General features: G+C 45.7%; 1 protein-coding gene across 5 annotated transcripts; it reads right to left on the reverse strand.

Moving 5' to 3' along the window:
- Positions 1-643: 643 nt before the first annotated feature.
- On the reverse strand, positions 644-27,192 carry FZD3 (frizzled class receptor 3). 5 transcript variants are annotated; one of them, XM_083605158.1, is made up of 8 exons: positions 27,042-27,153; positions 24,493-24,603; positions 21,899-22,427; positions 11,576-11,772; positions 9,171-10,188; positions 4,279-4,427; positions 2,474-2,707; positions 644-1,299 (listed from the first exon to the last, which is right to left on the reverse strand). In XM_083605158.1, the coding sequence occupies exons 3-8, from the start codon at positions 22,085-22,087 to the stop codon at positions 1,086-1,088; spliced, it is 2,001 nt and encodes a 666-aa protein (XP_083461284.1). In that variant the 5' UTR covers positions 22,088-22,427; positions 24,493-24,603; positions 27,042-27,153; the 3' UTR covers positions 644-1,085. The 5 variants fall into 5 exon arrangements, with proteins under 5 accessions (XP_083461284.1, XP_083461285.1, XP_083461286.1 ...); XM_083605159.1 differs by lacking the exon at positions 24,493-24,603 and adding an exon at positions 24,043-24,139 and having other exon boundaries at positions 27,042-27,143; XM_083605160.1 differs by lacking the exon at positions 24,493-24,603 and having other exon boundaries at positions 644-1,284; positions 27,042-27,192.
- Positions 27,193-27,208: the final 16 nt, after the last annotated feature.

A 27,208-nucleotide genomic window follows, 5' to 3' on the forward strand; every position in this document is an offset into this window, starting at 1 on the left:
ATTCAAACTTTTCTCCTTAATGACTGTTCTCAGGCCTCGGCCAAAACACACTTCATTAAACAAGCCAACAGTTTAGCAAGTGTATGAATGGGTCCACTTGCCCTTCCCCTCTCAAACAGCACCCCAGTTCCCATTATGTCTTAATAGAGGTCATTAACCCCCCCCCCCCCAATAGAATGCCCTAGATACAGCAGGAGCTGTTCAAGGCACTGAGGCTGAAAGGGGTCAGGGATGGGGGTATTTACACAATATTCGTCAGGAGAACAAAAGGTAGCTAAATTGTCAAAATCCATTTCCCTCTCGCATCCATGTTGGGCTTGGGAGGCGACGGATACAGTTTGGGAACTAACGCCCACTTCCCTTCTTCCCTGCGTAAAAACTGTAAACAAGTAGGAAATTGGAACATTTTCTACAAAAGCACAGACGATACAAGAAGCTAAGTACCAATTGTTCATACCCACCCACCCCTCCCTCCCTCCCAGAGACTAGCAATTTCAGTTAAGAGCAGACACTCTTATGCAGAGCCTTCTCTGCTCATTATCCTTCTGCTGCATTTCCAGTGTAACCGCTTAAAATCTCCTGCTGATCCCCTACAGATGTCCTTTGTGCAGTTTTTAAAAAACATGCAGCCCACCCTCTGCGCTGCATGAGAACAGCTAACCAGTTTATTATCTAATCAGAGACAGCAACAAAAAGATTGCAGGGGTGGAATTTTTTTCAAACAAAAAGCCAGTCTTCTGCTTGGGTTTTTTTTTTGTCCCCCTTCCACAGGATCTTCATAGTAGACATCTCTTAGAGAAGCACACGGACAATTAAAAAACACCGCTAAGAAATTCCAGTTGTCAAGCATAATAAATAAAGTTTGTATCGAGGAGTCAAGTACCAGAAACCGTTTAGCTTGTAGACTTGATCGAGCAGCATACCTTTGCTGGGAGAAAATGTTTCTGAGAAATTGCTGGCTAGGGGGAAAAGGCAGCAGCTGGTTAGGTTCCACCAGGGCAAGCTTAGCACCTAAGAGAAAGGGCTAACACTGAGTTCTGTTGAACTGAAATGGAACGAGCACTGCTCATGGGACAAAGAGAAGCTCAAGCGCTAGTACCGTCCTCTTCGATCACCCGGTTCATGCTGGTGCCGTGCGTGATGTGGGTCACCGGATTGCCACTGAGGTCCCTGGTGCTGCTGTGACGTGACTGGTCGTTGAGCCGGTGGGAGCTGCTGTGCCTGGAGTGGTCCGTCAGTCGGGACATGCTGCCGTGAGGTAGTCGATCTTCAATCCCGCGGTAACTGCAGGGGGTATACCTAATTCATAAAGACTCATCGGTTTCAGTAACGCAGACAAGAATGGGTTTTCCATTCAGATAGCTGCAGGACCTTGCCTCCCACCCCACACAATGCATAACGCAGATCGGATTCAGCAGAGCTCGGTCTCAGTCCCAGGCCTCCCTAACTCTGAGAATTTAGACAAAGGCGGGCTTTTCTTTGTTGCAGGTTTTTAAACAGAGGTTGGATACTCATCTGTCAGGGATTCTTTAGCTGTGATTCCTGCATTGCAGGGGGCTAGACCATATGCATAGCTGTCAACTTTTCCCTTTTCTTGCGAGGAATCCTATTCAGAATAAGGGAATTTCCCTTAAAAAAATTTCCTTCATGGCCTAGGACCCTCGTACCTACGGGACCGCCTCTCCCGGTATGCCCCACAGAGAGCCTCAAGGTCCATAAATAGCAACACCCTAGTGGTCCCGGACCCTAAGGAAGTTAGATTAGCTTCAACCAGAGCCAGGGCCTTTTCAACACTGGCCCCGGCCTGGTGGAACGCTCTGCCTCATGAGACCAGAGCCCTGCAGGATCTGATTTCTTTCCGCAGGGCCTGTAAGACAGAGTTGTTCCGTCTGGCCTTTGGCTTGGAGCCAATTTGATTCCCTCCCCCTCTTTCTTTTTTCTTTCTCCTCCTGTGATGAGGCTGCATTTTAATATTTTAATGTTTCAATATTTTAATCTTGTTTTTAAGTTGTATTCATTCAACTTGTTTTTATTATTGCTTGTTAGCCGCCTGAGCCCGGCCTTGGCTGGGGAGGGCGGGGTATAAATAAAAATTATTAATATTATTATTTTAAAAAGCAAAAAGTTGACAGCTATGCATATGACCCGGTGTGTGTGTGTGTTCCCTTCCAGCTCTGTGATTCGATGGCCAGGAAAAAACCCACCCTGAAACCCTGGAGAACTGCTGCCAGCCCGGGTAGGCAAGAATGGCCAGGATCTAACTCCATCTAATGCTGTTTTCTATGTGGACAATGTGGGAGAGAAAAAAGAGTTCACACCTCTATTGACAGAATTTGAAACAGACCACTAAGGGGTGGGGAAAAGGCTATCAGCTCCCACAAATTCATCCAGCAACTGGCAACCCCCCGTTTAAATGGCGACGTGTTCTCTGCCTAGGTGTGTTGTGTTCACACAGCCATTTCAGTCTCCTCACCTGCCATCCCGTGACCTATGCAAGCTGCCGTGGTAGCTACTGACTTTGCTATGGACGCTGCCTGCTTTGCTTCGCTGGTCATCCATCATAGCCAGCTGGGTAGAGGAAGCATGGGTAGACGTCCCTTGGGTGGAGGTGCCTCTGGATTTGCGGATTATGGGTGTGTTGGGGTCTCTCAAGAGCGACTGAGCAAAATCAGGCTCCTGAAGCACTTGCCGGCTCTCGTTCACAACCCTGTTTACAACAGTAAAGCCCGGTCAGTTTGACTCCAGAGAGACAGATGGCAATAGGCAAGAGCATGCAGAGGTTAGGTGGCGAAAAAATCTACTGAATACCCAATGCGAATGGGAGGGGTCTGTTCTTACTGTATCTGGATCATTCAGACCTAGAAATGGTGTTCACTGTTGTAGAAATACAAGCCAGCAATAATTTTTGGAGGAGGGCAAGCATCGTTTTTTACTAGTAGCTGCAGAGTCCCGCTGCTGGACCAGGCCGAAAGGGGGCCACCTAATCCTGCATCCTTTTTAAAAAAATTGTCAGCCAGAAGCCTCTGAGAAACCTGTAGAACAGCCTTTCTCAACCTGTGGGTCCCCAGATGTTGCTGAACTACAATTCCCATCACCCATAGCTAGCAAGGCCATAACTCAGGAATGATGGGAGTCATAGTCCAACAACAGTTGGGGACCCACAGGTTGAGAACCGCTGCTGTAGAAGAAGGGCCTCAGTGCAACAGCCCTCTTCCCACTGGTGACTCCTCTCAGCATGTCTTACCTTCAGCGTTTATGCTGCATAGGTTAAGACAGTATGGCTGGGCCACAGCTCAGTATCAGAGCACAGAAGGTTCCAGGTTCAACCCTTGGCATTTCAAGCTAAAGCTGGGAACGAATGACCCATCTGTGAAACACTGGAGAGCCACTCCCAGTCAGTGTAGCTGATCTGACTCTATAGAAGGTGGCCTTGTAAGACGCCTTCCTCAGAGGTAAAGAAGCCTGCTGGCCACATCCGATTCTGCACCCCTGACTAAGGTGAACTCTCCACTGTGTGAGGCAGTGGTGCTGCCTGCCTTGAAGGAACCGTGGCTTCTCCTTAACAAGCCTTTTTTTTGGCCCAGCAACTACTAACAACCATCGCCCGGTTGCCAATATCCCCTTTGGGGGCAAAATGCTTGAGAAGGTGGCGGTGGCTCAACAACAAGCACGGCTGAATTAAGCAGATTACCTGGGTCCATTTCAATCCAGGTTCAGCACAGTTTGGCACAGACGTAGTGTTGGCTGGCCTAATGGATGGCCTTTGTCAAGAGGGATGAAGAAATGCGAAGGGTCTCAGATGAAGATTGAACCTGTCAGCAATTTGGTGGCCTCATTCTGCCCCAGCAGCAAGACAGGAGCAATGGTGGCAGCAAAGTCTCTTCCCCGCTACCCAGCAGGCCCTTCCCTCCCTCTTTCTGGCATGCAGAATGCTGCATGGGGTGGGGGAGTGAGAGATATTAAGAGTGGATGGGGACTTTGCTCCCCCCATTGCCATGTATATTTGGGGAAAGGAGTTTAAGAGTTTGTGGGAGGTGGCGTGGAGATTGCCTAATCTGCTCTTTCCATATTTCCCTTTGAGAAAATGAAATGAAATGAAAACAACAGTTTGGAGTTGTTGTTTTTACCCCTGTCAAAGAAAGCTTGAAAAAAGGCAAGCAGGGAAAAATGAGGGAAGAAAATCTGCCTCTTGCTTAAGAACTGCTTTAAGTAAAATCTGAGTGTTCCTGAGTTATAGCAGAACCTGTTCCATGCCACCTTTTATGTATCACAACTCACTCTTTTTTCTTGCGCCCATGGAAGAAGCTGGCCCATTCAAAGCAGGTCTTTTTACTTCCAACCCAGAAGACAGATGGAATCCCAACCACCAGAGCCATCAGATACTTCATCAGAAAGAGGATCAAGTCTGGACGACTCATCTGCGTGACCTGGAAGGAGCAGACAAGGGCAAACATGAGACACTGCTGCAGATCCACAACTCCATCTCTCTAACTCACTAGCAGAAAACAAAGATCAGTCGAGTCCCTCCATTTCCCATCTACAGAATGGGCCCACAGAATCCAGATAGATCAAGGCAATTTATCTGAAGTATTTCAGTCACACAGAAAATCATTTCAATCAAAACTCCAATTTCAATTCCTCATGTACCTTAAGTATTTCCAAAGCCAGAGAACATGTCAGTGCATAACCATTAAAACACAGAGGCAACATCGGCAAGGAAAATAGCCACAAATCACACCCAAACAATTGATTTCAATAGATATTCCTGGAGGAGCGTGTGAAGTATTCACATGGAATTAACTCCCGCTCTGTTTAGCTGAAGTACGTATGGATCATAATGGCAATGCAATCACTTGCCATGGACTGAATTCACAAGACTGTGGGGGAAAAGCACTCTGACATGTGAGCACCACAAGATAGCTCCTTAGCTGACCAACTATTTGGTGGAAATGCTTTGAAAATCCTCACTAAATGTGGAGAGTCACCGTCTCAGATTAACAGCCCCACGACAGCAACTGTCTCTTACTTGCATATATGAAATTTTATAAACACAAGTGTAATGAGTTGTGGAGAATCAGGCTCAATCACGCATGGGACAGCTATGAGCCAGGGCAGACTGCATGCAAACTGTGAAGCTGGCAATGAAAACCATCCAGGTCCTCCTCCATAGTATCCAGTGTAATTTGTAAGCATCCTGGTTTTGCAATATTCCATGGGCTAACGGCTGGCAAGGGGCAGGGAAAGGCCAAACACCACAAGGTCTGTAAACTCTGCTAGGAGGATTATGGGAGAGCAAAATGTTGGGGTGCTGCTTTTGGCAGTAGCTGCATTTTGAGCATAACCTTGCTAGTGTGTGAAATGAGTGCAATTGTGCGGTAGTTGGAGCATTCTTTGGCACTGCCCTTCTTTGGGATTGGGATGCAGACTGATCTTCTCCAATCCTCTGGCCACTGCTGAGTTTTCCAAACTTGCTGGCATATTGAGTGTAGTAGCTTAACAGCATCATCTTTTAAAATTTTAAATAGTTCAGCTGGAATGTCATCACTTCCACTGGCCTTGTTATTAGCAGTGCTTTCTAAGGCCCATTTGACTTCACTCTCCAGGATATCTGGCTCAAGGTCAGCAACCACACTACCTGGCGACAGAGGACGAGATGGTTGGACGGTGTTCTCGAAGCTACTAATATGAATTTGACCAAACTGTGGGAGGCAGTGGAAGACAGGAGTGCCTGGTGTGCTCTGGTCCAGGGGGTCACGAAGAGTCGGACACGACTAAACGACTAAACAACAACAAATCATGTTTAGCATCATCTCTAGCTTGGCACTGCGAGGCACAAGGGAAAAGTCCTTTTCTGCTCCTGCTCCTGCTCACACATCTACTCCATTAATTTGTAGAGCTATAAAGCTACCATAGCTGATTGGGGCTGACAGCACAACAGGGCCGAGAAAGCAGTTGTTCCACTGCAGATTCAGAAAGGACTGCCTGCATACACTCACTGAAAAGCTAACTTACGAAGCACTGCTCTTCTGCTTCTCCAGTGCTGGCTGTTTCTCAACAAGTATCAATCCTATTCTTGAAATAGAGTGGAGTTGAAGCCCCTGCAAATGCCACCCAGGACACTTTCAGACCAGCTGAATCTGGAGGCATTTATAGTGCCTGTCAAATGCCATCAGCTTCTGTTAAGGCTCTGAGGCAGAAAAACGTATTATGAGAGATGCCAAGCGGTGGCTGGACAATGAAGTGGCAGTTGATCCCACTTGACAGGAAGCGACACAAAGCTGGAAAAAAAATGTGCATGGAGCTGCAGTCTCAGTCTGTGCCTGTACTCCCTTAATTGATACTGAGCACAGGGCAAAGAACAACTAGGACAGGGTGTTGAGAATTCAAGATCTTCCCAATTCCAAACAGCAGCTGCTTCTGCTAGTCTCAAAGCTATAATTCAGATAGCGTATCTGACTAGACCAGATGGCAAGTAGCTTCTGGTCTGGGCAATTTCAATCCTGAGGGAAAGCTAAGAACAGCCCAAACCTTTTTCAATATTTCACCCCTGGGACTACCCTCAAGGAGAGACCAGGTGCGGGTCTTTGGCTCACACTGTCAGCATTGCCTGTCCCTCTCATCACAAGGTGAAGTAAAGAATCCAAACTGGGAGATCCTGCGATTAGCTGAACACTTGAGAATTTCTCTCTGAAATGAGATTTCAAATAGCTGCAGGATCCTCAACCAGCTGTTCACAGCTTCAGAGGACGTGGCATCTCACTCCTGGTCTGGCGGTGGACAGGCCCAACGTCATCACACTTTGGACAAAACTAAGAGCTGTGCACATCTTTCCTTTCCTGCCATTTGATCACATAGATTAGGTTTGACTCTGGAGAACTGCCAGCCTCAATTAAGAGCTAGCACACTCTTGCTCCCTTTATATAACAAATTACTTCCAGTCACTGCTCAGAGTTAGGCCTGCGGCTACCTGGGGAGCAGAAGAGCACTTTCCTTGGAACAGAACTCCAAAAATAAAACAGGGTTGTGGTGATTTGAAAGACAGATAACTGATCTGCTCCCATCTCGACTAAGCTGGGAAGCAGAAATGGACGGCACCAGCTCCTGCTGGGGAAACTCCACAGACGGAAAGGAGTCTGCCAACAACCTTTGGCGCTACAACCAAAGTGTGTACACGGTTCATGGGTAGAAGCCGCAGAAGCGAGGGGGAAAGCTGGCAGGGCAACAGACCTCCAGTGACAAACACAGGAGCTGAAGGAAGATGTGTGCTGCTTGCTGTGAAGGCAGGACAGACCGAGGAATGCCGGGAGCTCTGCCTCCTTCCTAAGATGTTTGTCCTGCCTTCTCTGCTGGTAGGTCCTAAAGTCCAACCCAACCGGCTCACTCCCACTACATGAGATTTTAGCAGAGGCGCCCCAGGCACAGTTTTTTCGAGGGTGCATTTTGCTCCTCATGCCGCCCCTGCCAGTCCCAAGCTGCTTTGCGAGTCTGATCCCAGCCTGGCAAAGCCGCGTGGGGCTGGCAGGGCGTCATGAGGATGCAAAAGGCTGATTGGAAGGGTGCATGCCTGCACAGCTGTGTCATCCTCATGTTCACCCTTCCAGCCCGTGCGTGAGGAGGATGCAACAGGCATGCAACATGGAGGTCCAAGAACCTCTGATTGGGTTAGAGTTCCTAGAAGGTTGTACATGGATGTTAAAACTGTGGAGCCTTTTCAAGCATCTTGAGCGTAGGATGCAAAAGGTATAAAGCCTGTCACTAGAAAATGGCGTATTTTCCATTCTCATATCAAAATAGCAGTTGGCAGATTTACACTTTTCCTCCATACACGCCCCCTTTTAACTATCAAGCAGCATTGTGAATTTTATGTTCTCCTCATTAAGCTTTCAGTAGCCCAATAAACATAATTAATCTGTTCTTTTCAAGATAAGCTTACTGATTAAATTCTCAACTCTGAGCAGTTGGGAAGCAGCCATTCTGCATATTGTTACACAGCTATGCACGTTAATCACACCCACCATTAATATTACTGAAAGAAATGTGATATTTGCTGGTGCAGGCATATGTCACAGTAATGAGAAAGATTTTAATCTCGTTGTGCTAGAACAAGTTACGGGAGGAAGAAAGCAGCAAAGACCCAGGGATAGGTGAAATTGCAAGAGTGTGTATGTGAAGCCCGCTGCATTATGCCAACCACAACTGCTGAAACACTTGAGAATCTTTTATATTTCAGCCCTACTTGCTTAAAGAAAACCCCATCGTTCAAGCACAGCAATATTAATGAACAAAATGGGCCAGTTGGCTCCATCAGGGCAACGGAGTTGGATTTCTAAGATGCTTGTCTGCTTTGTGCTGGTGATGGAGGCAGCAGAAGGAATGCCGGGCCAGTTGGCCCTTCAATTTTGTGCCCTGTTATGAAGTAGGTGGTTTTGGACAGGGGAGGAGGGGGTTGTCAGCTCACCTGCTTTATGGTGGTTGTAATATTAGCAATGAGGACTTGGGGGTTGTTTTGGGGTGAAAGAGGAGGGACTGCCTTGTGCTTTTGGCAACAGAGATAGGAGTGACTGCACAGTTGCCTGCCTTATTTATCTCACCCAACCACCAACCCAATTTCTCCTGTCCTCCTATTGCCTTTATAAGCCTGTTGTTGACTTTGGCAAAGAAAAGGCCATGTGTCACCTCCATCCAACCTCAAAAGTCTACTTATTAACCAAAATTCCCCTGAAAACCTAGAAGAGAGATGGCTTCTTTCCAACGGGCTGTATCTGTTCTTTCTAAAACTATCCCTCATGCAAGCTTGCTCCCTTTTCTCTTTTGTGCCATGTCTTCCTTAGACTGTAAGCCTGCAAGGCAGGGATTGTCTTGGTTATCTTACTTAGGTTTATGTGCTTTGTAAATTATAAACCTTCAGTTCCTTAACAGCTGGCCTTTCTACCTTCATGGACAAAAATATTCCACCGGTAAAAAGGTTCTGATGGTTCCAACTCCTGTTCCTATTTCATTTTTCCACCAGCATTCTTCCCTAACTCATACTTTCCAGTTGTCTATATGATTATGCTGTTGCAGCATGCTCCTACAAGGCAGTAGGAGAGCGACGCCTGATTTATAAACCTGGGAATAAATGGGAGTGGACCATGTGCAAATACCTTGCAGAGAGATAGATGCTTGCTCACCTGATAAGGGCAGGGTATGTGATACTCTTTGCACCGTTCCTGTATCCACGTCGTCTCCCACACACCTCGGTAAGCTTGCTCATAAAAATAGCAGCCAATCACAACCAGGAGTGGCACGAGGTAGAGGACGCTGAAGACACCGATCCGGATCATGAATTTCACCAGCTTGTCCTGGTTCTCCTTCTCTAGAGGAATTTCAATACGAACCCGATTTAAAGAGATGATGCCGGCGAGTAGCAGAGAGACCCCAACCACCACATACAGGCAGAGGGGAGCAAGGACAAAGTACCTCAAGGCATCCACGTCATAGAGGCCAACAAAGCACACGCCGCTGATGTTGTCGCCTTCGATTTTGTTCATCGCTAGGAGGATGATGGTGAGGGTCCCTGGGATGCCCCACGCACTGGCGTGGAAGAGGAGGGCTTTCTTCTCAATGGCTTCGCTGCCCCACTTTGGCACAGCTGCCAGGAACCAAGTAATGGTAAGGATCACCCACCAGACGCTGCCAGCCATGGTAAAGAAATAGAGCACCATGAAAAGCATCGTGCACGCTTTGTTGTGGGAGCCCTGAGTCACCGTGGAAGCCTTGTACGTGGTGGGGCTGGAGGCATTGCAGGCCACCCGGTCCTCTAGCAGAAAGCCAATGAAGAAAATGAGCGATACCATCATGTAACAGACGGCATAAAAGATGATGGGCCTTTCTGGGTAGCGAAACCTCGTGACGTCAATCAAGAAAGTCAAGAAAGTAAACAAGGTGGCCGAAAGGCAGACAATGGAGATCACACCAATGAAGTATCGTGCGAAAGAGAGCTCTTCGCGCCTGAAATACATATTCGGGCAAGGAGGGGAGCAGTCCCGTACCCGCAGGAATGTGTAGCCCAGATCCGGGTCGATTTTCAACTCTCGGGGGCACCAGAAGCCGTAATCTCTTTGCACTGCCACTGGCGCTTCTTCTGTCGCTTCCCCAACTACATTGAGATCGACAAGGCGAGGGTAAGGCTCGTCACAATCTGGGAACCTAGAATGGCAAGAAAGGAGAACCTGCTGTTGGACACACACATTTTACTAATGTCAACAAAATAATCATGCGGCTTCCTTGGCCCTAAACCAGAATAGCCTTGGAGGAGTAACAAAATGTTGAATGGAGAGGAGGAGATGTTGTCGCCTCAAGGTTTTGAGACAGGCTGTATACCTAAGAATCAAAGTAACATCCTGACACTGTAGTCTGGGAGTTTTAGACCATCGCTTTTGAACTTGTTTTTAAACTTTGATTTCTATTGATCATGTTAATGTTTGTATTCTTGGCAAACTGCTTAGAGGTCTTATTTAAAATTAAGCAGTATATACATTTTGCTAATTAAAATAAATCAAATCAGTCACTTTGAACAACTTTTATTTAGCACACTTGGTTGTTTTTACCAATACATATGACCTTCAATCCTCTGACTCCTTACTACAAGTATCTCTCCTATCTATTAGATGGTCTCCGTCAGGTTTCCCGGGCCTTAGACCAGCACTTTGCCCACTGGACGGCACCAGCCTGCATGTGAACAAGAGGAAGAGTGTAGGACAGCAGATGGACAGTGAAACTTCATGCTGGACTTGAAGAGAAGTGGGCAGAATGGACTGAGAGACTTTACGTCTCTATGGCTTTATGACTGAGAAGGTCTCTCTCTGGAGCCAAGCTTAAGGCGAACAACAAAAGATGACTCAAGTTCACCGGAAAGCAGAACAGAACATTGGTTGTCTGGTCTCCTGTAGATTATGACCAGCTTTCTTGACTTTTTGAACACAAACTATGAGCCTTTTCTTGTAGCTTAGCCAAATGAGGAAAGAGAAAAAGGAGAGATGCAAAAATAACACAAGAAGCCAAGTTGTCCTTGTGGCTGGAGTGATTATTCTCACTAGAATGCCTTTATTAAGCTAGTAAAGCCTTTCTAGTCTGTCTCAGCTGCCCTGTGTATGCATTGTTTGTGTTCTTTATGTGCCATGACGCCTTCACTTGGCATATTCTCCTTTTGAACGAAAGCAAAAAAAGATTTGAGATTACTCAATTAAAGTGGGGAACATGCTCAGCTGGTTTGAAGACTGAACAACTGTTTTGTCATTCACCATGCCACCACCTTTTTGTCTGAAAGGGGCAAGGAAAAAAAATATGAAAAAGGGAGGAATTTTCAAGTGTTTGACAAGACTCTGAAATGTAGTAGCCTCTGCCTGCTGGGTAGGAACCCAGTCAAAGCAGGAGAGTTACTGTGGGTCACTAAGTTGGTTTAGTATCCAGAAAAGGGAGGGAAGGGGGGTACAGCACTAAGGCTGAAAAACAAAGTAATTTTATAATTCCTGGCACGTGTTAAAATCTGTAGGTGGCTGTTTAAAAACACACACAAATCCAGAGGATTTCTCACCTGCTGCACTCCATATCCTCTGACCAAGATACACCAAACATCTCCATGAGTTTTGAACACTCACTGTAGGCTCGCTGGCAAATTCTGCGACACGGGAGGGAGACTCTGCCATACTCCATGCAAACAGGAGCATAGAGAGCACACAGGAATGGCCGAAAGTCCCGGGAACATTCAAGGTTCACCATTGGGTGGAATGGCTATGAAGAGAAAACAAAATTAAATAGCTCCAAGCCACCATTTCAGATTCCGTCTTGTGAAACAGCCTGGGTGGTTATCATAATCTAAGATCTCAGAATCTCTGCCCAGCTTTTTCAGGGTGGGGAGGAACAGATCAAATATGACAGATAATTCTGGCAACAGACTGCATGGAATGCCAACATAAATATTTGCTCAATGCCATCATAACAACGCACTTTCCCTTTGCTTGGTGGACTTGCACCTTCAGAGGTCACCACACAAATCATGGGCCACTGAGCTGAATAAGCCCACCAGACAATTGCTTGAAACCACATCCTCATCCCACCCATTAGTAGCCCTCTGCATGTGGCAAAACCTAGAATTTATCAAGCCCCTGATGGCCACCAGACATGGCCGATGAGCTGCATTTTGTTTAAAGGTAAAGGTAAAGGGACCCCTGACCATTAGGTCCAGTCGTGACCGACTCTGGGGTTGCGGCGCTCATCTCGCTTTACTGGCCGAAGGAGCCAGCGTACAGCTTCCGGGTCACGTGGCCAGCATGACTAAGCCGCTTCTGGCAAACCAGAGCAGCGCACGGAAACGCCGTTTACCTTCCCGCCAGAGCGGTACCTATTGTACTTGTACTTTTTGGTGTGCTTTCAAACTGCTAGGTTGGCAGGAGCAGGGACCGAGCAACGGGAGCTCACCCCGTCGCAGGCATTCGAACCGCCGACCTTCTGGTTGGCAAGTCCTAGGCTCTGTGGTTTAACCCACAGTGCCACCCGCGCCACGCACATTTTGTCTAGCAAGGTACAAATTATACAGGCCTAGTTTAATAAGAAATGTCCATTCATGGGGCAGATCTGGTAGGTACACTGGTGCCCATGGGCACTGTTTTGGTGATCCCTGACCTATTTCCATGGCAAAAGCACCACAGACACACAAAACTGTTCAGTATGTCGTGTCAGACATACACGTTCAGGCAGCTAGAAATTTAACTGTATAGATCAGTTCTTTTCTAAGATGCTACCCTTCCTTGGTGGTACAATGTCGGTAGTAAATCTGAATTCACCCTGAGGCTATCCTAGACATTAAGCTGCCAAGTATTCAATTTTTAGATAGGAGCAGAAAAATATGGCACATTCCTTATGAATTAAAGAGATGAGAGCAGGGGTGTAAAAAGAAACAAAATCAACAATACATGCTTGTTGAAGTTAACACTGCTCTGCTACAGTTTGCTGTATAAAAACCAGAAACAATACTATAAAGAAACAGATGCTATAAAGCATGTTTTTAAACAGAGGTTGGATGGCTGTCTGCCATGGATGCCTTAGTTGAGATTCCTGTATTGCAGGGGGTTAGACTAGAGAACCTTTAGGGTCCCTTCCAACTCTAAGTTTCTATGATTCTAAGTAATACATAGTTGGAGTGCTGTAGTAGATAGTGTGTTTGGTTTGGATTGGGAAAGACTTAGGTTAAAGTCCCCGCTCAGACAAGGAAATCACAGGGTGGCCTTGAGCAAGTCACTAACTCCTACATTAATCCTATCCTACCTCCTCAAGGAGTGGTTTGTGATGAGATAAGCCAATGTATACCACCCTGAACTCCTTGAAGGGTGTGATACAAATACGATGCGATAGGTCAGTTCCCCGCACCCCAGTACTACAATAAGCTGTCTAGACGTAAAAAGTAATGCGACACACATGCTGTCAGTGACTGCTACGGTTGCCAGTGTCCCCAGAGGAAGTGAACATATGCAAATGAGTACATGATATTAGTGTATGCAGATTTTTAGTTGGCAGTCACCTATGAAAGCAAGCACCAGGAAGCCATTTGATCATTCCCTCCCTGTGGAGAAGGGGGGGGGAGGGGACAACATCCCCTCCAAAATCTCTGATGGCAAGTGCTCTTCCATTTAATGTCATTCCAGTTCCAAAGCTGGAAGAGGGAAAATTTCATACATAGCCTCTAGAACAGCCTTTCTACAGATGTTCCGGACTACAACTCCCATCAGCCACAGCACCAGAGAGCAGTCCTGGCTGGGGTGATGGAAATTATAGTCCAGGCTCAACTACATAGTTCCATTAGCTGCAGCCAGCACAAGGATTTCTACTAGCGCAACCAGACTTCTGCGCTCTCCCCCATGCGCCCCCCCCCCACTTGGCTCTGGGGAAACAGGGAAAAACCCAAAGCAGTGTGCAGGACGAGATGGGCAGGTCACTCCACTGAACAAGCCGAAATGCTTCTGTTGAAAGAAAACAACCTTGAATTCCTCCTCGAGTTGGCAAAGACACTGTATTAAACAGAGCTGCATTATGGAGGCCCTGGGCTGAGCTTCCTCCCGCTATTAAATCTTCAAGAACCAGAAACTTTTTCAGCACGGATGGGGAAATTCTACTTGTCAGAGATGACAAATGAATGGCCATTTGTAAGTCAGGTGCCATGTGGCTAACCCTTGTAACTATAACAAAATTTTTTTTTTCTTTCTAGTAGCACCTTAAAGACCAACTAAGTTAGTTCTTGGTATGAGCTTTCGTGTGCATGCACCCTTCCTCAGATACACGGAGTATCTGTGTATCTGAGGAAGTGTGCATGCACACGAAAGCTCATACCAAGAACTAACTTAGTTGGTCTTTAAGGTGCTACTGGAAAGAAATTTTTTTTTTGTTTTGACTATGGCAGACCAACACGGCTACCTATCTGTAACTGGAACCTTGTAACTATGGCAGACATGCTTATACTGAAATAGCCTTGGTCCATAACCCCCAAGATTTCTCTCTCCTGTGTGTGTGGGGGGGGGGGTGCCATGCAAGGTTGGGAGCTGGGTGGAGAGAAAGAAAGACAGAATAGTCTTCTATTAACTTAAAGAGACTTAAGAGCAGACATCATGCAACGAGAAGCATAGCTACAAAAGCAGCAATCAGGAAAAGCAATCAGTCTCTACTGATGGGTTTGAGCCATGCAAAAGAGCTTTCCTCCTACATTTTTAATTCATTCTCCCTTACTATTAGTGACAGGGTGGAATTCATGTCTCATTTTGTTATTCTAATGAACATGCTGCCTGCACTTTAGAACAGGACTGTTGTCTCTAGGTTACCCTAGTAACTATTTGAATTTGTAAAGGGGGGAGGGAAAAGAGTTCTGATCAGGAGCTGAGCCTAGCATTCCTTTGTCTTCCACTCTACGACAGAACTATGATGGTCTCCGGAGGTTGTATATAGCTGCCTCCTTTCGCCAGCCTTCATATTTCCTTCCAGAGTGAAGAAAAAGCCTCAGGAGATACAAGTCAAGTGTCCAGGAACCCCCTACCACCTATTTTTCTCATGGCATGAACCTATTTGTTTAGGCTTAAATACAGTATATGTGATCAACATTAAGTTGATCTACACACAACTGCTCATGTCTAGACATGCAGAGCTGATAGATAGCAAGGAATTAGGGGATATAGATTAAGGAGGATTTCCCCCCTGCACCTACCAGGGACAGACTTCAGTGACCTTTCGTAATATGGTGCCATGTGCAAGGCCAAAATTTGGCACCACACAATGGATCTTCTCAGTTATGGATTTTGCACCCCCTTGGCTTAGCATCCTGTGCAGGGGAACTGCCTGAACCACCCTAAATCTGGTCCTTCACCCACCCATGGCCCCCTGTCACAATGATCTATGGATTCTGAACTTCAGGGGAAAACCTCTTTGTAAACACAGAAGGGTGAGCTGTGATCTAAAAAGGAAAGCTATGGAGTAGTATCTGGGGAGCAGCGTTCTGGCTGTAAAAGGAACAAAAGCCTCTATAAAGTCAAAGAAACAATTTTTATTAAAACCCAAGGCGTTTGCTGTTCGCTGCCTCTGACACGACCACTTTTGTTCCATAAGCCTCAAGAAACAGCAAATATAAACAAGTTAGCAAAGGAGAAAGTTGCTTCCCTGCTGATAAATTGTAGGTTTGGGCAACATGGAGATGAAGTACAAAGGAGCCTTCCTCCTTCATTCACATTCAGATTAACAAGGCCTGTGTGTTCTATTCACACTGTGGCCCCTCCTCTCTCGGGAGTTTCATCCCCATTGCCATGGTAACCCTACACCCACAGGCTTTGAAGCATAGCAACAGGCCAAGCTCAGCGAGGAGTGTGAAAAGGGGAGAGAGTCAAAGGGCACAATTTGGCTCCGGGGAATCAGAATGCCAACCTTTGTCCCAGCACAAAAGGCTGAATCCATAGGAACAGTCCTTTGCCAGCAGAGAAAGGGGTTTGCTAATATCATGGCCAGAGACATGATATGGGAAACAGAGGCAAAGGTGCCAGGGAAGGCAAAGGCGTGCAGATACGCACGTCCCATGAATTTTATTGATTTTTCTGCCATTTCAGCAAATCATATGTATATATATATAGAGAGAGAGAGAGAGGGCGCTTTATGTAAATCAACCAGCTACTGGAGAGGTAAGCTGTTTGGAAGCAAAGCAAGGATCACTGTTGGGCTGAACGGTGGGGGTGGGATGTATTATTATTATTATTATTATTATTATTATTATTATTATTATTATTAATACCCTGCCCTTCTGGCTGGGTTTCCCCAGCCACTCTGGGTGGCTTCCAACAAAATATTAAAATACAATAGTCTATTAAACATTAAAAGCTTCCCTAAACAGGGCTGCCTTCTGATGTCTTCTAAAAGATCTAAGTTTAATTGGGGGGGGGGCTGCCCACACCCCCTGCATTCAGCTCACTTCCTAATCAAGGAGTAGCTCAGAAAAACTGAAAGGCCATTATGAAGAACAAAAATAGTAAGTGGTTTTTGTCAGCCGAAAACTAGAGCCCAGCTCTACCTGGGGCTAATGAAAACTTGGATGCTTCACCTGGCATAGAATACAGCTCCCCACTTGTCACAGTGGCAATAACTATATATTTCAAAATGCAAAACTGCCATTGCTGCAAAGGGAGAGAGAAAGAAAGAAAGAAAGAAAGAGGAAGCCTGGTCGCAACCAAAAAGAAAGTCTTGCATTGCCTCCATTCATCCATGGAAGTTTTTTTACTGGTGCATTTATAGTCTGTGAAACTGCAACAGTGCTCCTACGCTTAGGCCCTCTTTGTGGGTTTTGTAAAGGCTGCTCACTGTGAGAACAAGATGGTGGACTGGATGGGCCACTGGCCTGATTCAGCAGGCTCTTAAGTTCATCTTTTCTAACACAGCATAATTTCCCTGCTGTTAAGCCTCTCCTAGACATTGAAATTAGCCATAATTCCAAGCCATCTGCCAGGGTGACCCCAAAAAACAAAGTCAGTATGCATAAATTAAAAGGCAAAAATGGCAACAAACCCACCACATTCTAGAATTAAAATCCCCCAAAGCACAGTCTTTAAAAATGTTTAGCAAAATGTCTAATTGTTTTATTGTACATTATTTACCTGCTATGCTTGCATGCAATACTGTTTACTGCATTTCTCAAGTGCCATTTTACTAAATGGGCACAAAGCAAGAGCGAGAATAGCCTCTTTAATTCCTTGCAATGTGAGGGTGGGAGAGAAGGACTGAGCCAAGATTATGAAAGAGAGACTAACTGTTCTAACATCAAGGAAAATGCAGGACACAAGTGGGAGCAGACAGAGTGTAGCTGCTGGTTTGTCAACTGGGGGGAGGAAGACCCTCCAACTGAAGCAAGGAGAGCTTCATAAGAAGATACGTTTCTGTCTTTCCCTCAAAATGTGCAGGGAGAATCTACCTCACTAAACAACCTTTTCCACAGCTTGTCTGCTCTTGATGTTGATCATTCTGCTTAAATGTTCAAATCCATAGCTACTTAATACTGAGCTATTACTTTTAAATGGATAGCACTGTAAATATTTGAAAACAGAAAAAACATACACATATTTTCTTTTCTCTAGGTTAAACCCTGGTTCCTACTACAAACTTTCATTGAACTCTATCACAGCTCCCCTCCCCATATTTTTGTCAACAGCTGACTAGGTAGTTAGAAAGATAAACTTAATTCAATGACATAGGTACAAAGTTAGTTGGATGAGGTTTTCTGTATGATAAGCTCTTCCACAGAGGGATCATGGTGGAGCAGGGCAATATCCAGTGAGACCATCAGTAAATTTATCACATATTTCAAGAGACGACTGAATGCTGAAACATACAGGGGTTTTTTATTTTATTTTTAAGTCAATGCGTATCTTCTTAGCACCCTGATCAATGTTGGACAGCTCCTAGTTGCTCTGCTTCTACAATTTGGACAGCTCAATCTGACCAATACGCCAGAATTTAAAGAAACTAGTGAAACAGAACTGTGCCTCTCCTTAGGAAAGAATTGCTTTCAGTAGCTCCAAGAGACAGTGTTACTCTGTATGCCTCAGGATCAGACTTGGAGGTGCATGGGGGGGTCCCCCTCTTCAAATTCTCCAGCAAACCCTATTTGGCATTGATATAACTCAAAGTACAAGCTTAAGCCCACATCGGAATCATAAAATCGTAGAGTTGGAAGGGACCAGAGGGTCATCTAGTCCAACCCTCTGCAATGCAGGAATCATCTGAAACTATTTGAAGCTGCCAATACATTATACGGGAACACTGGAATACAAGAAACTGATAACCTTAGGTTAAACAATGAATACCAGTTTTAATATGATGACAGAACAACAAAATGGACAAAGAAACAAGGTGGATGGGAGGCCTTTGTAATTTTCAACATTCCACTGATAACCAGGTTTCACCACAGCAGCTTTTGGTAACTCTTGAGAGTAAGAAGAAGATACTGTTACTGTAAGCCATACACTATAAGAAATAATGCATCCTATGCAGACAGAAATTCAAGGGCAGAAAAGAAGAATAAATGTGACATACCTTACCTCCCAAACTAAGTTAACTGATGCTAACTATTTTATCCTGGAAAGGAAACCTCCCTAATTACGGTATCACAACAGCTCATCCAACTATTAGGACGGATGCCACACAGAGTGGGAATCAAAAGAATAGAGAATAAAGGCCTGTCCAACCTTTACAGGGACTTTAGTAACTTTTGAGCAAAATAAGGAGACAGCACAGATTTTAAACCAGAGAGAAATTACAAAGATGTGGAGAGATATCGTCACAGTATTGTTAGTATATACAAATTGGGTCTCTGTAAGATACAAGTAATGTACTTTGAAAAATGCCAAGGCCTACTAGAGGGTTGGAATAGATGACCAGTGCGATACTTTCCAACTCTACAATTCTATGATTCTATAATAGTCTGGATGAGGGAGCCATTTCAATAGTTAAGAAGTTCTGAGGAAGTATGATTAAAAATATCTGCCCACCATATAAGATTGCTCTACAGAAGCTGAAGAAAAACTGTGTCATTCTCAGCACTGCTTGGTGGGCCGCAAGAGGCCATTGGGTGTAGACTAGACCCACATTTTAACTACTAAAATTATACTGTAGAACAGAAGGTAATTCTCATGCTTAGAAGGCCAACATAACAAGGATATTGTTCTGTTTAATTCAAAATAGAATTTGGGGAACTTTCATTTGTAATAACGTACACTTGTCACTAGGTAAGACTATATTGGAAATGGAATATACCGTATTTTTCGCTCTATAGGACACACTTTTTCCCCTCCAAAAATGAAGGGGAAATGTGTGTGCGTCCTATGGAGCGAATGCAGGCTTTCGCTGAAGCCTGGAGAGCAAGAGGGGTTGGTGCGCACTGACCCCTCTCGCTCTCCTGGCTTCAGGCAGCTATCCGCAAGCCTTCGGAGCCCGGTGGGAGTTCCCGCCGGTCTCAGAAGTCTTGCGGATAGCAGCAAGCTCCAGGAGTGAAGGCGAGGTTGCGCGCAACCTCGCCCCCGCTCCCGGACCCGTTCTGGGGGCTGAGGTTGGGGGAAGCTTGGGCTTCCCCTGCCCCAGCCCCACGGCTAAAAACGAAGCCAAGACAGCAAGCAGGATGGATCCCGCTCGCTGTCTTGGCTTCTTTGCTCTTTGGGGCTGGGGGGAAAAAATAATTCCCCCCCTTTATTTCCCCCCCCTAAAAACTAGGTGCGCCCTATGGTCCGGTGCACCCTATGGAGCGAAAAATACGGTATTTGGAGAAATGTGGCAAATCTAATCTGGAACACAAAGTGCAGGAATATGAAGCAGCTAGAGTCTTGATCATAGCAGTGTCTGCAATGCAACAGCAGGATCACTAGCAGGAACATGTATCTTGCAATGGCAATTTCCTTTGAAGAAATCTTCCCCTTTGGGAATGCTCCTAAGGTTGGGAAGCTTAAAAAGCATGTTCAGAATCACTGGAAGTAATTTATAATCACCTTTTTCCAGTTTACCTAGTGCTCCCCTAAATAAATCAGAAGGCAATCACAACTTCTTGACCCCGAGAGGAAAAGTGTTATTCAAATGAACTGTTATTTTGTACACAGTTTTTGTGTTTGTGCAACAGGGACATACAAATTAAAACCTCGTCTATGTTTACATTTGATCTGTTGCAGTGAGCATGATGAAATCATGACACTACAGTCAAATAAAGTTTGGCTACATGCTGACGTCACCAAGAGCAGACAAAGCCAAGTAAGAATGAAGGCAGTGCCTCCTGGACTAGTCATACAGGTGAGCCCTGCTAATAAGAAGCATGTTGCAGGCAAAAGGAGATGCAGTGCTCACAACAATGATAAGAGGGGCAGCCACTGCACTGAGATGCAAGCTGACACAGTGGCGTAGCGTGGGTTGTCAGCACCCGGGGCAAGGCAAGTAATTTGCGCCCCCTAACCCGTGGATTTGCGCCCCCTAACCCATGGATTTGCCCTAACCCCAGATGTTGCACCCGGTGCGGCCCGCCCCCCCTGCACCCCCCACGCTACGCCACTGAGCTGACATGTGGGCAAACGAGGGGCAAGGACTTCATGGTAGGAGCACTCTCCTCACTGGTTTTTTATCTCTTGGTGTACTTGGAAGGGGAACCCCCTGCTACTGAAGTCGCTCTAAAATACAGGTTGGCTAAGCTGTGACCCTTCAGGTGTTATTCGATTCCAACTCCTGCAAGTCCCAGCCAGCATGGCCAATGGTCAGGGATGATGGAAACTGCAGTACAACAGCAGCTGGAGAGCCATACATTAGGCAATCCTGCCCTAAAGCTAAGAAGAGCTCAGACACTTGGCCAAAAACAAGAGGCAACGATTCCACTGTAGCAGAATCATCCACTCTTCATAAACAAACACTCCTGTTGGCCTTTATTGCAACCCTGCCAAGCAGGGAGGGGAGCAGATTTTGCCACTACACTTTGTACACAAAAGCACAGGGAATCGCTTCCCAACCAACCCACCACCAATTTTCAGGATCAAAAATCCAGGATGAACGACCACCTCAGCACAATTTTTTCTGAATGCCCCCCAGATATATTGTTGTTGTTGAGTCGTTTAGTCGTGTCCGACTCTTCGTGACCCCCTGGACCAGAGCACGCCAGGCACTCACGTCTTCCACTGCCTCCCGCAGTTTGGTCAGACTCATGTTTGTAGCTTCGAGAACACTGTCCAACCATCTCGTCCTCAAAGACAACAGGCATATAACCCCTTCATGGATCACTGCCTTGCCGTGGCGAAGGGGCTTGAATAACTCAGAGAAGCTATGAGCTATGCCGTGCAGGGCCACCCAAGATGGACAGGTCATAGTGGAGAGTTTTGACCAAATGTGATCCACCTGGAGCAGGAACCGGCAAGCCACTCCAGTATCCCTGCCAAGAAAACTCCATGGACAAAGACAAAGACCCCCAGATATAAACATGCCACAAAACTCGTCCCAGACTCAGGGCTGCTATGATGATCCATGATGGCTGTATTTATCTATACCATGCAAAGAACTCACTTTTTTATCTCAAGGAACTGCTTCAAATGCCGTTTATTTTAAATGGAAAGCACTTCTGTGTAAAAGAACAGCATCTCAAACTGCATATGCATATAGCCGCCTAATACCACTTTATATGCAGGTTTTATGCCATGTAGGTTGTTCATAATGTGTAAAGCGTCCTCAAGAGCACCAATGCACCTCTGTTGTTTTGTGCATTATTCCTGCAAGCAGATGTAGGGAAGCTCTTCAATTATTTTTGGCAACTCTCCAGTACCAAAGGCAATTCCACCACTGTGAATGCTATCATAACATTTAGGGGGAAGTTAACTCTTACCTCCATTGCTAGAGCTGCTGTTTGCTGATCATAATGGTTCAAAAGGTTAGGCATAAAAGTGGTGTTGTAAGGAAGATCCTGGCACATCCTCAAGATGATGGGCTCACATGAGAACTGGCTGTGGCCACCTGTGCATCCTATCAGAACAGCCAAAAGCCACAGACAATGGAAGACCCAGCTTGCAGCCATCTTTCTGCAGCAATCATGAGATTCTCCAGATTATTTAGTAGACTTTGCTGGGTATCTGTGCACCACTGTCAGGTTCTTCGGAGACTGAAAGACTCTTTGATTCATCCGCATTTCAGGTCTTCATTTTAAGATTCTTCAGAGAAAGGCTGTTTGTTTGCATTGATGCAACTTAGCTGAGTCCCACAGAAGGCTTTCATTCCCAAAGCACTAATAAGGTACTTCATCTTGGCCTTTTGTTTCATATTGCCATGCAAGTTGCATTAGGTCATCAAAGTTGGCTGTCTAACCGCACTCCCAAACAGACCCCATGTTGACAGGCTCTCTTCTTTCATTAAGCGCTCTAAAGACAGAATAATAAAAGTGTTAAAACTGTATTGCTAACCATTCAAAGAAAGTTATTAGTTATGTCTCATGGGCTCTCATATAACTTTGGGAGAAAAGTGCAAAGCACAAATGAAAAATGATAGCAAGAGACTACCACAGCCTGATCAACTAGCACTTGGCTTCTTCCTCTCCCAAGGAGAAAGGCACTGCATAAATATAGTAAACAAATAATAAAATCCAAAGGCAAACCCCACTGACAGAGAGTTTTCTACTGATCATGTGTGCAAGTACACCAGACATTTACCAGATATTGCCAAGCTTTCAATCATTCCAAACATGTTGTCTGAAGCTGCAACTGCTCATCATGTCTCAAGATTTATGAGGCTTGATGTTTTTCGCTTTAGCTTTACTACTACCTCCATTTTTTCTAAATAGCTTATGATTTATGGATTACACTTAGGGTAGACTACTATACGGCTATTTCAAAGCAAAATCTCTAGTTGATAGCTGCAATCTATAGAAGGCAAAGGACTCATATCACCAGGGTCACAGACTGTGAAAACGTTTCCTTATGAAACAAATGGCAGCTGATTCAGGAGAAAAGAGTATTTAATAGAATCATATCCTGTACTGTAGCTATAAAGAGACCTTGAAGTTCAGCCCTCTGCTCAATGCAGATCTGCAATGCAGGATGAAACTACAACATCCCTGACAGATAGCCACACAGCCTCTGCTTAAACCCTTTTAGAAAAGGAAAGCCCATCACCTCCAGCTTTTACTAATGGGCAGTTTCTCCTAACGTTTAGCCAAAATCTACTTCCCTGCCGCTTCCACCCATGAGCTCCAGTTGTGCCTTCTGAAGCAACTGGGAACAAGTCTGCTTCTTTTTTCGCATGGCTGCCCTTCAGATATATGAAGACAGCTATAACGCCTCCCCTTAACCTCTTCTTCTCCAGCTAAACAAAGGCTGCTCTTTCAACCAATACCTCGTGGGACTTGGGTTTCCAAGCCCCTCACCACCCTAGTCACTTTTCTCTGAATATGCTTCAAGGGCTTTCAAGACTTGATTATTTTGGCAAAGTTTGGCTATTTTGGACAACACAAACAATTCATCACTGTCCAAGATTTTAAAAACCCATATTAAAAGTAGTTTGCCAAGAAGAAAAGAACACAGGAGGCAATGGCAATACGGAGGCAATCCAATAAATATTTGGATTGAGTCTGACCACACAGATATCTTAACTACAATTAATAAATGCTGGTGATCCATGGGTACCCACCAATTTTAGTTTCCTTGGGTGTTAACTCGGTTTCTTCTCACTTGACTTTTGTACTGTTTTTAAACACAATATAGCAACCATGAACAAACCATCTTATGCAAATAAAGATTTACCATACCAAAATCTTAATCATCCTCTATATACTAACCTAGATCATTTATAGCACTTAAATCATAACAAGAGAAAAAGCAAACCAGTTACTATACACTTGCATTTTCAACCAACTGAATGCAAGCCTGCCACTTTCCTAAACTTACAAAAAGAATTATTGCAAGTGTAAACAGAGGTGACTAACAAAAGTGAATAACAATCATGATAAATTTCTAGAATTTTTGAAGAGAATTTATTTACCTCCCAGAAAGATGTGCTCACTCAACACAGTCCTTAACTGCTGCAAGATTTTAGCAGCTCAATGGCAAAGTGCTATCTGCAGTAATTATTCCAACGGCTGTTTCGGTACAAAAGAAAACAATCCCTCTGAATCTATTCCAATGATTATAGTCAGATTTCTAATTTTTAAACCATTCTACCCTGAAGGTTCATACTATCCCCACCCCCATCCTTCTGATCCCCACTATGTCCAGGGAGGGGTAACACAACAACTGCAGACTTTAATCTACCCTTTGGGCCCTTGTCTTAATTCTAAAGAGGAAAGAAAAGCATGGCACATGGAAGCAAGGAGAGGATAATCTTTTGCAAGGAATGCAGGTGGTAGGCATTTTTTCACCCCAACTGCACCAACAAGGGAAAAAGAAATCCACACTAAACTGTCATTGCTGCAACGGAGTAGACTTCTCTTACCTCTCCAGGGAAATATGTGTCCCGTATGCTGGGAGGGGAGTCACTCCCTATACTGCCATGTATTGAAGTGGAGAGGTTCTCCATCATCCCTCCCCCATGAACACAATGCTCCTACAAATTATAAGAAACACAAAAGGTTTGACCACACTACATTCAGTGCCCATTCCGCAAGGAGAGCTCCAGTCTCTTTACTCGGCTCTGGATATTTAGTACTTCAGTTTACTTAGAGAGAAGCATTTTGCCTCCATTGTTGCAGGGGAGGTGGTGAAGCAGGAGAGAACACATTAACAAAACTCCTTTGCTTCTGGGACCCTCCGAGGGAGCAGTGAGGATGCAAAGAAGGCAGGGTTGATATCTGCAAAATTGACACACCTTTTAAGGAGTCTTAAAAATATAAAAACTGCCCTGTTAGATCAGACTATCCTAGCCTTTCTCAACTCAGTGCCCTCCTTTACTCAAGGGACAGCCTTGCCCCATTGGTGTCCATCTGACCACTTTACTCCTTGGAACTTTCACAAATGCTATGTACTGTAATGTCAGTTCTGCATTTGTGAGCTCAACTTCTAGTATGGAAGTACCTGTGCTTTGGAACTCCCTGCCTATTGACACTTGACAGGCACCCTAACTATTGTTTTAGGCACTTTCTGAACACTTACCTCAGCAAGTAAATATCCTTTAGTTACCTATATATGTTTTACATTTTTGGCTGACATTTTCTGTGCCTTAATGATAACTATTTTATGAATATTGTTCAATGGTATTGCAGATTTTAGCTGTGTTTTATTACAATGTTATTATGTACACAGCTCTTTGATTAAGCAACTTTACGCATCTTTCTCAATATACTAATGAATGTTTTAGAGACTATAACTTCCGCCAGCCTCAGACATAATAGGTGTTGCAATCCCACATATCTGGAGGGTGCATGGTTGGCGGAAAGGCTAGGTTTCTGCCTAGACCAGCATTCAGTTTGCAGTAGTAATCCGCTCAAAGGGAAGTCCAGAATGCAATGAAGGCAGTAGAGGCTCTCCTCTGCTGCCACCACCCATCTCCTTTCTTTTGGGGGAAGAAGGTGGAAAACAGTGTCCCCTTAGCATTCGTTCATTCATTTATTCTGGTTTCCCCCCTCATACATGAAGGTGGTTTAAAACCCCTACTTCTCAACAGGGTCCTTTAATTGCCAACACTTTCTCCGAAGTAACACCTCCCTTGAAGAATGGGAACCTCCCCGGCTTACCCCACAAAACACAACGCCATGGCTATGAAAGCAAGCCCCGCACAACTAGTATTTCAGTGCCTGTACATGTGTTTGGGGGGGGGGGATTGGTCAGAAAATAAGGAGGAAATTATCAAAACACCTCTCTTTTCTCTCTCTCTGGCTGATGAGGAAGCAGCAGGGCAAGCTAAAGCGCATTAATTACTAATAACGAGGGCCTGAGTCTTCATCAGTCATCACAACCTTTTTGTTTTGTTTCAACCTTATTATGCTCATTAGTCTATATTAACTTGCGGCAAAGCTGCCTTGCAGGCCCTTGATCAGACAGAAGAAGAAAAGGGGGGGGGGAGCAGGATATAAATTGTAACATAATTATCAGCTGCAATTCCAGGAGGCCACCTACCCGGCCCCAACCTATGCAATGCAGGAAGAGGGCACAATGCAAGAGAGGAGGAGGAGACCCTCCCCTCCCTAATCCTTCTTTGGGTGAGGAGGGGGGTCTCCCTCCTATATCCCCCCTTCCCCCTCCTAAAAAAGACATGGCCTGAAAAACACCCACCCAGTTCCTCTGTTTTAACCCTTTCCCACCCTCAAAGCCCACCCGCTCAACCCCCCCCCCCTTTGACCTGGACACAATACCAGGAGGGAGGGAGGGGTGCCAACTTGAATAAAATATTGGCGGCGGGGGGGGGGGGGAGAGCAGGTCAGCACAGCCCCACATAACTGATCACATATGCTGTAAATAAAATTTCCAATAAAAGCAGTAAAATGTAATTGATCACATGACATGACACACATACACACAATTTGAATGGCACTGCCCCTCAACTTTGCAGGGGGAGGGGGCAGACCCCTCAAATATTTTATTGGGGGGGGGGAGGCCGAAGGGACCTTGGCCCTTGGGAGTCGGTTCCTATGGTGGTGGGGATGCGAATCCCACCCACCCCCCATAAAAAAATAAAATAAACCTCGTCGCCCCCACGCGCGGGAGCGTTTGAGGGAAAAATAAGGAAAAAAAGGAGGACTGGGGGGGGGCCTCCTATAAGGAAATCCTGCCATGAAACGTCCCCCCCCCTTTCATTGTCTTTTAATGTGGGTGGGAGGTGAAGGGGTCGCGCGTGCGCGCAGGTGCGAGGGAGCCAATCCTCTCGTGGGCGGGGGGAGGTCGGTCCCTGACAGGAATTTAACCGCCCCCCCCCCCAAGAAAAGAAGCGTGAGGCGCGCCCCTCCCCCCTTCACTGAGGTGATTTTTTATTTCTCTGTGGCGAAGGTGGGGGGGCGGTTGTTAGCTGTAACCCCCCCCCCGGCCCTTTCTTTGCCCCCCCCCCGTTACCTGAGTGCGTCCCTCAGGCGGCGCTGGCCGGCCCTTCCTCGGCGCGGCGGCTGAAGGGGCCCGAATGAAGGAGCCTCCGCCTCCCAGGCCGCCGCCGCCGCCGCCGCCGCCTTTCGCCCCGCCCCCTCGCGGGGAGGGCGGGGCGCCGAGAAAAAAGCCAGCCAATT

Source organism: Podarcis filfolensis (assembly GCF_964270895.1).
Source record: "Podarcis filfolensis genome assembly, chromosome: 3".
NCBI classification, from domain to species: Eukaryota; Metazoa; Chordata; class Lepidosauria; order Squamata; family Lacertidae; genus Podarcis; species Podarcis filfolensis.

Bases quoted from the DNA above. Each gene is read 5' to 3' on its own strand.
- FZD3 (XM_083605157.1), bottom strand. From the start codon at position 22,087: ATGGCTGCAAGCTGGGTCTTCCATTGTCTGTGGCTTTTGGCTGTTCTG. The intron at 11,773-21,898 runs GTAAGAGTTAAC...TTCTCTTCATAG, and splicing joins CAGCAGCTCTAGCAATGGAG to CCATTCCACCCAATGGTGAA. The intron at 2,708-4,278 runs GTGAGTTGTGAT...TGTTGTAAACAG, and splicing joins CATGGGCGCAAGAAAAAAGA to GGTTGTGAACGAGAGCCGGC.